General features: G+C 39.5%; 1 protein-coding gene across 10 annotated transcripts in view; it reads right to left on the bottom strand.

Moving 5' to 3' along the window:
- The window catches only part of EBF1 (EBF transcription factor 1), a 460,751-nt gene that overhangs the window by 166,493 nt on the left and 278,707 nt on the right, over nt 1-15,551 (bottom strand). For all 10 annotated transcript variants that reach the window (XM_027841850.1, XM_027841851.1, XM_027841852.1 and 7 more), the window contains exon 7: nt 5,207-5,288. In XM_027841850.1, the coding sequence (XP_027697651.1) occupies nt 5,207-5,288 (82 nt within the window). The remainder of the gene's footprint in view (nt 1-5,206; nt 5,289-15,551) is intronic.

The following is a 15,551-nucleotide window of genomic DNA, read 5'->3' as shown; positions in this document are numbered from 1 at the left end:
AAGCTACACTTGCTTGACAGAATGTCTTTATGAGTCAAGAGATCAACAATCTTCCTCATGTCTTCCCCAGTCACCTACATAAGCTCCTGATTGCTGTTCTGAGGAGACATACTATGAGTATTACCATATGAAAATCAGTCTGGACTAGTGAGCATATAAAATGGGCAGTGAGGGACGGATAGCATCAATGATGGGCTAGTTCTCCAGTTGGAGAGAACACGCTTAATAGACATAAGAACATGTTTTCAATCAGATGTCTCCTGGACTTGGGTTTTTTCTGTATAACTTATAAAACTCTCATCAGTGTGTAAAGAGTAGACTGGGGTTTTCTCGTGGCAAGACCAGTCAACAGCAGTCATCTGATTCCAGCTCTCCATTTACGGTACAAAGAGAAAAATGTAATCAGTTAATCCTGATGGAAGTAGGGGTATGTTAAAATCTCTTTCTGGCTTCTTGGTGGATTCTAACACATATTTATGAGAAGTCATTCTGGTTTTGGGGTCAAGAAAAAAGACAGGAGTCCCAGATATGCCAGTAATGCCTACATGATTTTAAGGAAGCTTCTGATTGTCCTAGGGCTTGAGTCACCCAATCTGTAAAATGGAGCTAACTTAATCATAGACTGAACATATAAAAATGCGTATACTTTTATCCATTATCCACCTGGCTCACATTTTGCTCACATGGCAGGGACCTTTATCCAAAATCTGGGCTAAGCTATGACAGGGTAAATAAATTTTTCAAGAAGGCCAAAGAGCTCTAGTCAAAAAATGGTAATAATCAATATGGATTGGATTAAGGGTAAATACTATGCCAGAGCAAAGAGAAGCAAAATGAGCAAAATTAGGAAATGTAAATGGCAGAACAGAAAGAACAGTGGGTGCAGAGTCAGAGGAAGAAGATTTGCATCACACCTCTGCCACTTTTACCACCTAGGTGACCCTGGAAGAGTAATTTAAACTCTCTGCACCTCAGTTTCTCCACTGGTGAGATTGGACGCCGTTGACTCTAAGGTCCCTTCCAGCTTGGAATATGTGAACCATAACCTATGAACCAATAGTCTTATGAGTAAAGGAACTGAATGAAATAATGACTAAGACAACAGAAAGTATATATAAGAATGATAATTAACATGTTAAATATATGAAATAAGGGCTTTTAATTTGGGCTTAAACTTTACTCAAAATTTAAAAAAAATATTTTTATTACTGCATTTCAATATGATTGGTTTTCTTTGTAATCCAATGTTCTTCATCTTATGCATTTAAAAATATTCTTCTGAGAAAGGGTAGGCTAGGTAGTACAGTAGATAGAATGTTGGGCCTAGAGTCAGGAAGTTCATATCCAGCCTCAGACACTTACTTGGGCAGCTCACTTAACCTCTGTTTCTCTCAGTTTCCTCAACTGTGAAATGGGGATAATAAAACACCTACCTCCCAAGGCTGTCATGAGGATCAGCAAGATAATATTTATAAAGCACTTAGTACAGGGCCTGGCACATGGTAGGTACTACGTTAATGCTAGCTGTCATCACCATCATAATTATTATTATTATTACTATTAACCTTATCATCAGACTGCCAAAAGAACCCATAACACAAAAGAAGATTAAGAATTCTTGTTTAAAGGATGCTGATACAATAATAATATAATCAGGCCTTATGTTTATATACTGCCTTATAATCTAAAACATTTTCATATGTATTAGCTTATTTGATATTAAATAGGAGGCAGGCAGGGTAGGGCTAATTATCTATTTAACATTTAAGTTCTCTGAACCTCAGGGAACTTCAGTGACTTGCCCAAGGCCAAACAGCTATTAAACAGAAGACCTAAAATCCAAACCCTGTTTTCTTGACTCCCAGTTCATCCACCTTTCACCGGGTTGCAATAGCCAAAAGAAATTCACCTATTGGGCAAACTTTTGGAACCCAGCTAGGGTAGTCCTTGGATAACAGAAACACAACAGTCCCCTGACCTGGAAGCCTTTCCAAACTAACAGGAAATTCCAGGACTGCCATCTTTCTTAGCTTATCAGAAGTACCCTTTTAGGGGGAAAAAAATCATGATGACTAAGTATTCCACAGTTGCAGAGCTATCCAGACATTCTAAATAATCATGGACACGCAATTTTAAGACAGGTTTCTAGTGGGGCAGCTAGGCAACACAGTGGATGGAGCACCAGCCCTAGATTCAGGAAGACCTGAGTTCAAATTTAACCTCAGACACTTGACACTTACTAGCTGTGTGACCCTGAGCAAGTCACTTAACCCCACTGCAAGAATAAGAAGAAGAAGAGGAGGAGGAGGAGGAGGAGGAGGAGGAGGAGGAGGAGGAGGAGGAGGAGGAGGAGAAGAAGAAGAAGAAGAAGAAGAAGAAGAAGAAGAAAGGTTTCTAGCTTGGGTGGACATTGCTTTCCTGTGCACTGAGGCTCTCCAGTCTTTGAACAGCTGACCCTCCCTGCTTTCAGTTTTCAGAAGGCAAGGTAACTGTTGAAAGTAGTTCATAGACACCCAGTCTCCCAATGTCGCTCAAAAGCATTTACAAATTTAAGATCCTAACAAGTACCCCAACATTAATCCAGGCATTCCAAATCTACTTCCTAATTTATATTATTATAGTTACGTAATTCAAGGTTCAATCATTATGTAAATGATTTAGGCTTGAACCATGAGTAACGGTTACGTATATGCCCGTCTAATTCCCATACTAGACCGTGGCCTCCTGACACAAAGCAGGCACTTAAAAAAAAAAAAAAAACCCTGCTTGTTGAACTGCATCATCTAAAGCAACTTGTTAGCAGTCATCATCATGATGACTATAGTTATTATTATAACCACCCCAAGTATATTCAAGTGAGATACGGAATCTATCCAAAGGGTTTACTGAGCTAGCAAGAAGTTTTATACGAAAACTCAATTTTGTTTCTTTAGCAAAATATTGGGCAATTTTATTTTATAAGTGATAGAAAGAAAACAGTCCCTTGAGCTACTTTAGCAAAGTAAGTAAAACCCAGGCCTAATGCTAAGCAGAGGCCTCTGGCCTTAAGAAAGAAAATCTCACAGGAGAGGAAGCTGCTGTTGTGCCAATTTTTTGGCAAAGTCCACCAGGGGCCTCTTCTTCCAAAACCTTTACCTTGATTGATACTTTGTGTCAAGTCTTAAGAGAAAAGCCTGAATGGCCCAGGTAACCTCACAGTGGGGACCAAATACTTAGAGAGATGCTGTCTGCCTTTCTACTTCTCATTCTGTTGAGATTTCAAAAGCTATTAGCAAGAAGTCATCCTAGGGGATTGGTAGGGGACACATCTCCAGTCTTCTTTACAGGGCCTGAGAATCAGATACTCATACAATTCCTGAGTCTGAAGGGACGTCTGATGACATCTAGCCCAGCTCCACCGTTGTGCAGATGAAGAAACTGCACCCTAGAGTAGCGGAGTGATTTACCCAAGGTCAGACAGTGTATCAGTGATAAAACCAAGACTAGAAAAGAAGTATCCTAATTCCTACTTCAGTGTTTTCTTTCTACTTGCTCAGAGCTACCTAATCATTTATGTCCCCTTAGAATTCAGGCTATGAATATTGCCAGGGCTATCCAGGAGCCTCTCAGTGATCACACGCTTCTATTCACAATTATGAAAACTAATGCCAAGCTAATATTAGCAAAGATCATGAGAAAAAGCAGTTAATACTGAAGGGGTGTTAAAAATATGCCATATGTATGGTTGCAACTTCACCTCTTAAACCTTGGTGGAATGCACATATAGATTATTGTTCCCACTCCTCAAATGAAGAAACTGAGGCATCTACATTGACCTAACATCGTGAAAAAGTGAGCAGTAAAATGAGAGAAAGTGAATGCCAAAATACTAGAGTGTCACCTCCTATCCAATCCCATGCCCTAAGTCAGAAAGAACCTCAGAAGCCTTCATCTTAGCAAGCTGTCTTTCCCTGCTCTGCCTGCCCTTCAAGGGATTCATGTTTACATTGTTGTGGGACAGAATATTTTTCTAGGCTAGAACAGAGTTAGAACGTAGACTGCTTTTTAATAGACATAGGTTTCTGAAAAAGAGGCTACCATTTCAGCAACTCAAACTTTATTTAACCCACAGAGGTTTTCTTGGTATGCTAACCAAACCATTTATCTGTGTGGCCAAAAAAAGATTTGGCATCATTGCCTTACCCTATCTAGGAAGGCTCATAAAAAGTATATGGTTTGGAAATTTCAAAGGGATCTCTAAAGATATGATTTTCAAGTTAAAATGCTCCAGGACTGGACCAGGTAACAGGGTTTATTCTCCCTCCAGGTTGCCTACCTACTGGAACACTACTTATTCAAGGGAGCAGAAAGTTAGTAAATGATGTCTCCTTCCCTAAAACACTTTCAACTTGCTGAAATTGAGAAGGTCTGGGAGAAACTCATAACCAAGACTGCATTTGGGGGAATCGCATAGTGCTTTTAATAAACCCAAGGATTATTCTAAAGCAAAGGCCCATCTTCCACTCTTCCAATGGTACTTCATTGCTGCAAGCTATAGAATACTATGGTCTCTAAAGAATTAAAATGGTGGATCATAAAGAAATAGAGAGACACATGGTGGCCTTGAGTAGGCTGCCTACAGAGGCAGCAAGGTGACACAATGGATGGAGCACTGGATTTGGAGTCAGGAAGATCTGGGTTCAAATCTCACCTTAGATACTTACTTAGCTGTGCTACCCTAGGTAAGTCATTTAACTTTTCTCAGCCTCAATTTCTTCATCTGTAAGATGGGAATAATGATAGCACCTACCTCACAGGGTTATTGTGAGAATAAAATGAGTTAACATATGTAAAGGGCTTTCTAATCTTAAAGCATTATATATAGTATAGGTATTATTATTGTTATGATGATGATAATTATAGAATTGTTATACAGATAACTGGAAAGAGAGGTGCCCTGGTTCTGTAAAGTGCGCTAAGGGTGGAGAGCCTGCAGGCTCTAATGGCATCCAGACAAAATCAAGAGATGAAGGCCTCCAATAATGGAAGGTCATCCTGTGGAAAATGTATAGAGGGACATGAACAAGAGTCATACAGGATGAGAAAGTGTGAATGGGCTACAGTCTTGACAGTTCAAAGGAATGCTCTATTGATGAGATCAAGAATCCCTTACAGTATCGTAGTCATCTATCATCTTATGAGTCAGATTTTAAGATGGTATACTCACCTGGAATCTCCGCATGTCCCGAGGGTTTCCTGCATTTTTTAGGCAATTCTGGTTACATTTGAGGAAAAATTTCAAGAAGAACCTGTGGAGAAACAAATGTCTTGGTCAGCATCACACACCTTAAGAAAAAGGGTACAAGATATTTTTAGGCAGAGTATACTGTTCTCCAGCATTTCCTGAAATAAACATAAACTAACTTATCATAGCCAACATTTCACATAGGAAGCTTTAACCTCTTTGCTGGATCCAATCTGAACCATCTTCATGGAAGCAAAATCTCCAGGACTACCAACAGATCTCACAGAAGAATGCAAAAATAAACCCCAAACTCAGATGGAGTAAAAATTTCACTGTAATTTAAGACAGATATTCATTGTACAAGAATTTCCCAAGATTCCCTAAACCAGAATATTTGTAGTAATATGAGGCAGTTCCCTCTAATTTCACAAAAGATGAATATCTGGCAAAATATACACCATGAATATAAATTCTCGGTAAGCATATTTACCCAAACAACTACACTGAATAAATTAGGCTGATTATCAGAACTCCACAGATACTCATTGGGATTTACGAGTAGAGAAACTGCCCTGCTGGCCTTGAACAAGTTCACCTAGGTTTTCATATCTTCCCTGTGTAATTTCTTAGGATATAGGCCCTTGACAAAAGCTATGTAAGTTTCAACAAAGGAGAATCCTCTTTCAGACCATTTTCCTCCCTGAATCGACTCCGCAGTGAAACCCAGGGGCTTAATTCTGCTGAATCATGGCCTGGGCCAGACTCAGATGTTAAGTAAGCACAGGAGAGACTGCAGTGATGGAAAAGACCAACATAAGATGTAACCACAGCTAATGACTTTCAAGGGAACCAAAATCTCTACATTTGGGGAAAAAAAAATATCTATTTCTGTGAGTTGTCCCAAATGTTCCTACCCCCTAGTACTTTGAAATACAGATGTTTCAGGAAGATTCAGCAAAGGGTTTTCAAATACACGTATTTTCCATAAGCACCAGAACACATAAAATACCAGCTATGTAATTTTCTCTTTGTGAAAATGTTTTCTTTTTTCTTATTTTACCCTCAAGTTTATCTCAATGTCAAAGTCTCACTTCAACACAAATGTGTCCAGAGGATTCATGGTACCATACAATCCAAATTTTAATTCAAAAATTAACACGTCTATCAATTGATCATCTCAAGAAAGAAATCACAATGGACTACAGTCTTAACAAATTAGAGGATGAGGCATAACAGAGATGAAGAAGGTCAAAGTGATTTCTAACAATGAAATCATTTCTCTAAAAGAAAAAAACTTTCCATTTTCCGCCAATTTGCTCACTGAAAGAAGACTGTAATGAAAAGATACCTCTTTAAAAAAAGACACCGACTTCTATGAGAGTACACACACACATATACAAACACTCATGCACACAAAAGTAAACATTTGACTAAAATATTTTCTTCTGTATTATGCATCACTCAACTGTCAACCCATGAAAATCAGCCTTTGAATAATAATCCATCTCAGTTTCCAGGCTTTCTCCCCAGGAGCCAAGGTTGGTCAACCTTTTGTCCAAGATAAACTACTGGCCGGGCACCACTGAAACCTAACTGTGTAAAATGAAATCTGAGTGTGGGCATTTACCCCAGACACAAACACATGTGTGGTGGACTCAGCAGCACTTGCATGTAGAAGATGATTAATAAAAGATAGACTAATTACCTCAGGTTCCTTTCCAGTGAGGTCTGGATAGTAAGGTCAAAGGTTTCGGGGATGGATAAAAATAATAAGTGTCTTCATGGGGCCCTATGCCCTGGGTTTGTATACAGCAGGTACCCAATGGCTTGGACCTCTGCATACAGCTCTCAGTCACGGTTCTAACAGGCTTGGAACAAACCCCTTTCATGCAGGGGTTGGGGGTTCAGTTGCTACTGACCCTCCCTCTCATGATGGGGTTACTTGATCCAGGAAAATTGAAATACAGAAACTGACCTCATGGTACCCCTAAAGAAATCACATTAGAACCAAGCTAGATTAACGAATTTAGATGGGAAAAGAAACCTATTTGACTGAGGGAACAATTCCAAATAAAAAGGCCCACCACCCCAAGCTTAGGGCAGGTAAGAATATATGTGTTTGGTAGAAATAAGAATGGGAGAGTGGGAGAGGGAGATGCAGGATGGAGTCTAAGGTTTAAGATCAAAATAATGATGGGAAGAAATCATTGACATTTTCCTTCATGTGGACTCTCCAAGTCCTGGTCATCTCAGGTGCACACTATTCACTATGTAAGCCTCCAAAGCCTGGCTTTGACAGTTAAGAGTCAGATTGTGGTAGAAGGAGCTGTCAGCACAAACCCTGGCAGACAACTGCTTGCCACCGTGAGGAGGTCTGTACCGGTGCCAAAAATGGATTTTGAAAGACAAGTAATAGGGCATTAATTCTTGCCAAAGAAAAACAGAATGCAGGTACTTGTAGATCTTACACTAGAGAGATGGGCCCCTGGATGGCTCTCCTGTCAGCAGCTCATCATTTAGCATGCAAGTTATGAAGGGCATGGACACTAGATACCAATTGCCCTAAGCTGCCCCTGCCATGTGGAATGCTGGCAGAATGTGAAGCCCGCCCCTTCAGGGCCCTCTCCCGATGGATTGCTTGCTGAAATCGAAAGCCTGACCATCTGTTGTGGAGGATAGACATCCCTGTCAACTGGTGCCCAGGGCCTCACACAAGCCCTTATGTGGCAAAGACACTTTGAACGCCCTATTCTTTGGGGAAAAGCAGGCTCTACCCCAGGGGGATGTGGGAATTCTTCAGAGTTTTCCCCTAAGCAGGAGCCAAGCGGCTGACCCCTTTGGATTGTACTTTCCCTAAAGGAATATATTCCACAGAGAGGTAGTAGATCTAAGAGTTAAAAATAATCGCCATTGGAGAGAAGGACTCTTCTCTGGCATGCAAATGTAGGAAAGATTTGTCAGGCTAAGGTTGCAAGGCGTCTGTAAACACTGGGACATATGTTAATCTGCTGATCAATTGAAAAGGTCCCAAAACATGGAGAAGGCTTTTTAACGAAGTCCTAATTATTGTAGCTCAAAAGTTTTCATTTCTCTAATGAATTATTACATTTTGTGTGTGTGTGTTTTATAAAGTGTTGTCAGCAGAACCGTAACACAACCTCACTCCAACTGTGAGAGCCTGACCCAGAGGCGGGGACAAAGCTCCTATTTACCCTGCGGAGTCCTGCATAGCTCCATAAACTCCAGGAAACAACCCAGCAGGGACCAAACTCCTTTTAACGCTAGCCTTTTTTTTGGTGGGAAACTTTACGCTTGTATATATGTTATAACCAACAATAGCCTAATGTCCAACTTTAGTCTAAGGGGTTGGTAAACATTCAATGCAAGGTTAAGCTCAAGGGAAAAAGAGAGAAAGAAAGAAAGAAAAACCTTTAAGTGTGAATAGTTTAATTTATACCTGCTCCATTGGGAAAGATATAGTCACACCACACACACACACACACACACACACACACACACACACACACATATATACAACAAAATCAAAGGTACATTACCACCTAAAATGGGTGTTTAGTCTATGTTAAGCATGAGGCAACCCTTTGGGCTAATATTAGTCCATATCCTACAATTAAGCATTAGTTGTAATACAAGTATATAGATATAATCAATTAATTTGATCCAGTTGAGGCAGTCTTCCATGCTGGTGACTAATCAATCTAACACTTGATCAAAAGCATTTATAGAATGCTGTTGATATGCCCAGAGCATTGCATCTAGGTACTATGGGGGACTTCTATGTTTCACAAGGGATTCAAATTGATTAGATACGCAAGGAGGATCTACTCTTATCTGCATCCAAAGGTGGGCAAAAAAGATGGTAAAGGCACACTCAATGCCTTAAGATTAGTTGAAAGGACTTGGGATGCATCATCTAGAGAAGAAAAGATACAGGTGCGGCCCAGTAATAATGCTGTTGTTCAATGATGTTTAATTCTTTGTGACTCCCATTGGAGTTTTCTTGGCAAAAATACTAGAGTGGTTTACCATTTCCTTCTCCAGCTCATTTTACAGATGAGGAAACTAAGGGTTAAGTGACTAGTTCAGGGTAACACATCTAGTAAGTGTCTGAGGCCTAGTAGAATATCTGAGACACTCTATCGACTGTACCACCCAGCTGCTCTGTGGGGCCTGATAGCCAACTTCACATATGTGAAGGCTTGTCATGTAGAAGATGGGTTTGACTCGTGTCATATGACCCCAGAGGCCAGAATTAGGAGCAACAGATAAAATTTACAGAGAGTCAGACTTCGACTCAATATAGGAAAAAATTTCCTAAAAAGTAGAGTTGAGTAGAATGGGTTGGCTTGGGAAGTAGTTAGCCTCCTGTCACTAGAGGTTTTCAAGTCGTATTAGAAATCTTGTGGAACCTACTTCTGTTCAGATATACACCAGATTAGTTGACCTCTGAGGTCCCTTCCAGATTTGAGATTCTATATCTCTATATTAGCTTATAGTAGGCTTAATAATAAACATTTAAACATGCTTATTGGCTGTCTATATTGCCACAATATAGAGTTATCACATGGTAGGAATGGGGGAACATACAGTTTTGTACCTATTTCATCCCCATAAGGTTGTTCACTCTCAGAGAGCTGGAGGTAGAGAAAAAATATTGGACTAGAGCTCAGAAGATCTGGATTTTAGTCCTGGATGTGCTAATGTGTGACCTTGGGCAACTCATTTGACCTCTAGCCTAAGCACAAAATAACAGTCTAGGACCAGATGACCACTAAGATCTCTTCCAGCTTTAAGATGTTGTGCTATATCAACACCTTGGATATATAATACTCTGCTGAGAGGCTATGGGTATTAGTGTATATGGCTTTAAAATGTCTCATAGCACAATGCCATCTACGTAATAAATAGTCCATAAGTTGAGGTGATTAACCAAAAAACAGCTAAGTAAGAAAACCAACAATAACTCAGGCAATGATCACCAAAGTCCTGAGACATACAACCAGAAAACACAGACATTTAAATCATTTTTTAAAAAACTCGAGCTATTCAAAACTGAAGGGCAAATTCAGTAAAACAGTCCATTAGGTAACAGATTGTACATCATTAATTATTATGCAAAGTATTGTTATAGATCAGAGGCAAGTAGGTTGAATTCTCCCCTCCCTATACCCTAATCCTAAAAAATCACGTTTGGCTGTTTTCATCTGCTCTTATAATGTCCAGAGTTAAAAAGGAAAGGAACAAGGCAGACCTAACCCAAGACATAAAAATCTTATTTGCAGTCTTGAGACTTTCTACAAGCTCTTCTAACTTATGCCTGCAGATGGTTTACATGGCAGATGATCCTGCCAAAAGATATTCAGAGCATGGAGCCTCACTCTGGCCCCTGAGCAGGGAACAGCTGTGTCAAGACAGCCATAGGGTTCCTTTTGTACGGTATTTGGGCTGGCACCATACGCAGTGAACTAGAGGGTGACATAGGGAAATGACTTACGATTCACAGACCTCAGTGGTGAAGTTGTTTGTTTCAATGAGGGGCATTGGCTTTGGCTCCTGCTTCCAACAACAGAGGGAAAAGGATAGCAGGGACTACTACCTCCTGTATTCTATCCTTATAAGCAGACAGTATGAGATGCAGAAAGAACCCCAACTTTCAAGCTGGGAGACAGATCTGACTCCTAGCTTCAATATTCACTAGCTGTGTGACTACTGACAAGTGACCTTACCTCTCTGAATTTCAAATTCTTCACCTAGAACATGTGGATAATAATACCTCTACAACCCACCTCACAGGTTTATCATAGGGAGAGTGCATTGCAAACCTTAAAACATCATAGAAATGTGAATTATTATTATTATTACCCTGAGATGCTGAGCTGCAAGGAGTTGAGTTTAATAAACTCTTACATGAATGGGTAAGCAGGATTTGCCTGCCCATTGCTACAATAAATATGTCTCTTGAAGAAGTAGAAAAAAAAAGCTACTTGGAATGAGAAGATCCTGCATTCCTAATGTCAAAGAAAAGCTTGTTTGTTCCCAATACATTGGAGAAATTGTTTGAGAACAGTTCATCCATGTGAAAATATGACACCTGTATGGCTGCCAAGATCAGGGAAGACCTGTGGAGATGTACTGAATGAAGGAAGACTTGGAGGACAAACTAAAACTGTGTAGGGACGAAGGAAGCTAACTCCCTCCCTGACCTCCACGTCTTCCAAGGACTGAAAGTTCTAAAAGACTAGTTGCACCAAATCCAACTTCTACAGGTCTCCTTTGTGAGGTGAAAGATTGAGGACCAAGTCATGACATAGAGGAGATTCCACTCAGGTTAAAAACAACTTAATAACCTAAAAGAAGAGATGTAAGGGACCTGACGGGTCATCTGATTCAACCCTTGCCATTTGCATTGTGAGGAAATGGGGGTCCAAAGGGTTGAAGTGTTTCACTGAAGGTTAGATGACAGAGCAAAAATTTTAACCTGCATCTTCTGACTTAGAAGTTCAAGGAGAGGGGATAATTGAGAACCATCATGGGATTATGAGGAGTGTGGCTTTGTGAGAATCCCTGTAACTGATTAGTAACTAGAACAAATGATAAGAATTCATTATTTGGTCAAAATTGTTGGGAAAACTGGAAAGCAGAATGGCAAAAATTGAATATAGACCAATATCTTCTACCATTTACTAAGATAAGGCCAAAAAGGATATATAACCTAGATAGAAAGATAAATATTACAAGAAAATTTGAAGAACATGGAACATATTACTTATCACTCTCTAACATCTTGATAATTTTAGGAAAGTATTCAGTCCAAAGAGAAATCCATAACTGAACTGAAAAGTACCCACTCCCTTTGAGCATAGATGAGCAGGAAAAATTTGTGGAGTGGAAAGAAAGGGAGAAAAAAGATGCTGTGATAAATAGAACAACACAGGAAGAAAGGGGACCATTATAAATAGGTTTTCTCATAGCAAAAGTCAAATGCCAAAGTCAGGAAATAAAGAGTCAGAAAAAAAAGTGAGAACTGACCACTTCCTAATAGGAAGAGAATCAGTTGAGTGGTTCCTTAGAAGCAACACAAAGGAAAATCAAAGTCACATAGCTTTGTTAATTCCTACTTCTGCTTATTGTTACCCAACGGATGCCCCTAACAAGTTTGAACCAGGGGTGAGCAGAATGAGAAGAGAGAAAATGGCCACCACCTTTTTGTCAGATTCTTTTATATTAGCTCAGTGACACTCATTAATTTTTTCACATCAAAGCCTCCTAGAGCACAGAGCCTATCCCCAGAGTTGGTCCTCTCAGTCATAGTCATCAAGAATGAGACAAATAGTTAACCTAAGCAAAACCTGAAGTATTTGCCTGTTCCTTGGGGAATGAGGACTGTCTTTAAATTGCTATCATCAAAAATAACACAATTAGATGAGAATCACGCAGAAGGTAGTGCTTGAACACCTTGGGGATTAGGATTGGGAAAGGGACACCAAGAGTTTCATTTCTAGGTCACTAGTTCAAGTCCATGAAGGCCCAAGTTGATCCAGATGAGGACATGATCAGATGACAACTGTCTACTCTCCCTTGCTAACAGATGTCTACAGTGAATACTTAGTATAGCAACCCAAGGCTATAGAAGCCAGCCAAAGACTAAAGCAGAGTTGACCTTATATTAGGTGCAAATTAAGATACTATTTCAAGGACATCAGAAAGATTTTCCTGAAAATATTTCCTCCATATCCTGGTATAAGCTTAACATTCCACAGTTATTAGTAAAAAAAAAAAAAAAAAAAAAAAAACCAAAATATATTTATATGGCACTTTAGAACTAGCAGAGCAGAACCCTGAGGTGGGTAGGGTGAGTATGTTTATCCCTTTTTTAAAGAAGAAAAAACAGACTAAGATAAGGTAAATGATTTTACATAGGGTCACTTGGCTAGAATTTTGACTTGGGTCTCCTGATTCTAGTATACCATTCTTTTCACTACCCAGCCTATGAAAATGAACACCACTGAAAGAATAACACTATAAACTATAAGTCATTTATAGTTAGTGTGAATTCATTAATTCATTCGACAAATATTTTTTGAGAATCTACCAAAGTCCTACAGCAGGTTCAATAAATGGGTCAGAGCAAGTTTCGATAATAGAGGAGAAAAAAGCAGGAGGGATCTGGGTTCTTGAAGGAGGCAGGGAGGAGTGATCAAGGAAGTAAAAAGCACAGAGCCCAGGGGTGACAAAGACAAACTGCACCACCTTCATAGCCATCTCTAAGGCTGGCCCTGAAATAAAATCCATTCTATCTCTTCCTTTGAAATGAGATTTGAAAGCAACATGGGAATCTCTGTCATTGCCACTAGGACATTCCGATTACAAATTTTAATGAGAGATTGCAGTTTCTTTCACTCACTCCCTTCATGGCCATTACCCTCCCCCACCCCTGCCCACTATAACAATTAACCATTAATGACAAACACAAACAAGTAAAGGAGTATTTTGTTTGACGAAAGAGCCAATAGAAATGTGGATGCTGAGGAACATGAGAATAAAAATCAATAACAAATAGCATCTTAAGGAGAGTTCAACATAGACACATCTTAAGGAAAGGTGTGTGTGTATGTATGCATATGTAAGTGTGTATATGTATATGTACACACATGTATACATATAGAACATATATACAAATACATATGCATACATGTAGACATATATACATACATGCCATCAACATGTGTCCATATGCAGGCTTCTTCTCATATTTGTCTGCCATATTACCAAATGGTTTTCTCCCAACAACACAATATATGTGGTCAATGACCATATAGTGACAGTTTTAAAGTAAATAATCTCATACGATAACAAAATATCTTCAATTCATATTATCACCTCTCTAAAACCCCAGAAGACTTTTTCTTTGAGATAATGGAAAGATGCCCCCATTATTCCCATTTTAAGGATGGGAAAATGGAGCATCCAAATGGCTTTAGATGAAGTCATTGTCACCATTAGAATGGACCAAAGGGAAATTCTGTTCGAGTGACTCCTCAACCCATTCCTTTTCCTACTACTCTTCTTTAAAAATAATCCATGGGGGCAGCTAGATGGCGCAGTGGATAGAGTGCTGGACCTGGAGTCAGGAGCATCTGAGTTCAAATCTGGCTTCGGACACTTATTAGCTGTGTGACCCTGGGCAAGTCACTTGACCTCTGTTGACCTTAATTCCCTTGAAGAGAATATGGCCAACCACTCCAGTATCTTTGCCAAGAAAACCCCATGGACACTATGATCCATGGGCACATGAAGAGTCAGACATAACGTAACCGAACAACAACAACAAATCATTCTAGCAACTTTGTATGAAATCATATGTCTTAAGCTCAAAAATTTTTCTATTTTCTCTTCACTTATTGGACCACATCTACTCCTTAAGACATGCAGTGGAAGCAGGGCAGGGTCTTTGGATTGACACTTAAGCTAAATCAATATACAAACATACCTCGAGATAAAACTGGAAAAGTAGTATCCCCATTTCCTGTAACTCAAAGACAGTCAAACAGGTTTTAACTACACACATGGACAGCAGGGGCAGTAGAAGATGAAATGGAATCAGTATGGGGGAGAACTCAAGTATAAAAGGCTTATACTCAAATGGAGAAAATTATCAAAAATTATGAAAAAGTGGAATAGGGTTAGGAGTTCAGGGCAAAGGCCTGCCCAGCAAAGTGTGGATGGGAGGTCTTACTCTTGGCTCAAAGGGAACTTGAAGTCCATTCTGTGTAGGTGGATAGCTCACACTTGGGAGAAAATCAGATTCTAAGCCCTTTATTGATTATAGTGGGGATTCCTTCATGTGTAGATTAGACTAGATGAAGATTGAGATCAATCCCAACTCTAAAATTCTGATATTTGTAAACAGACAGGTAGGACAGCGTTCCAATGGGCAGAAAGGGAAATGTCAAGGGTCCCACAGTTTTCAAATCTGTTCTAGGGAAACACAAATGAACTGACTTTTGCTGTAACATCTAGTTTACCTAAGACTTACAAAACAGCTTAATGTCAAGTGCTTGTAATCTGCAAGAAGAAATGGGGCAGAGCTAGTTATTCCGGAAATAGGAACTTTCCCTCTTGATGAATGAAAAGTCCATTCTAATATTTATATCTAGCAAGATGGAGACCATGCTAACAATAACACACCAATAGATCTGAGTTGGAAAACACCAATAAACAAGATGCCCCACCTCTCTGACATACTGCATTTAATTAATTCAACCTTCAATATAAGGATCTCTTACATGGTCTGAATAGAAAACTG

Source organism: Vombatus ursinus, unplaced genomic scaffold, assembly GCF_900497805.2.
Source record: "Vombatus ursinus unplaced genomic scaffold, bare-nosed wombat genome assembly UNPS02014863.1, whole genome shotgun sequence".
NCBI lineage: Eukaryota > Metazoa > Chordata > Mammalia > Diprotodontia > Vombatidae > Vombatus > Vombatus ursinus.
The sequence above is the reverse complement of the archived record's forward strand: the minus strand, read 5'-3'. Positions and strand labels throughout refer to the sequence as shown.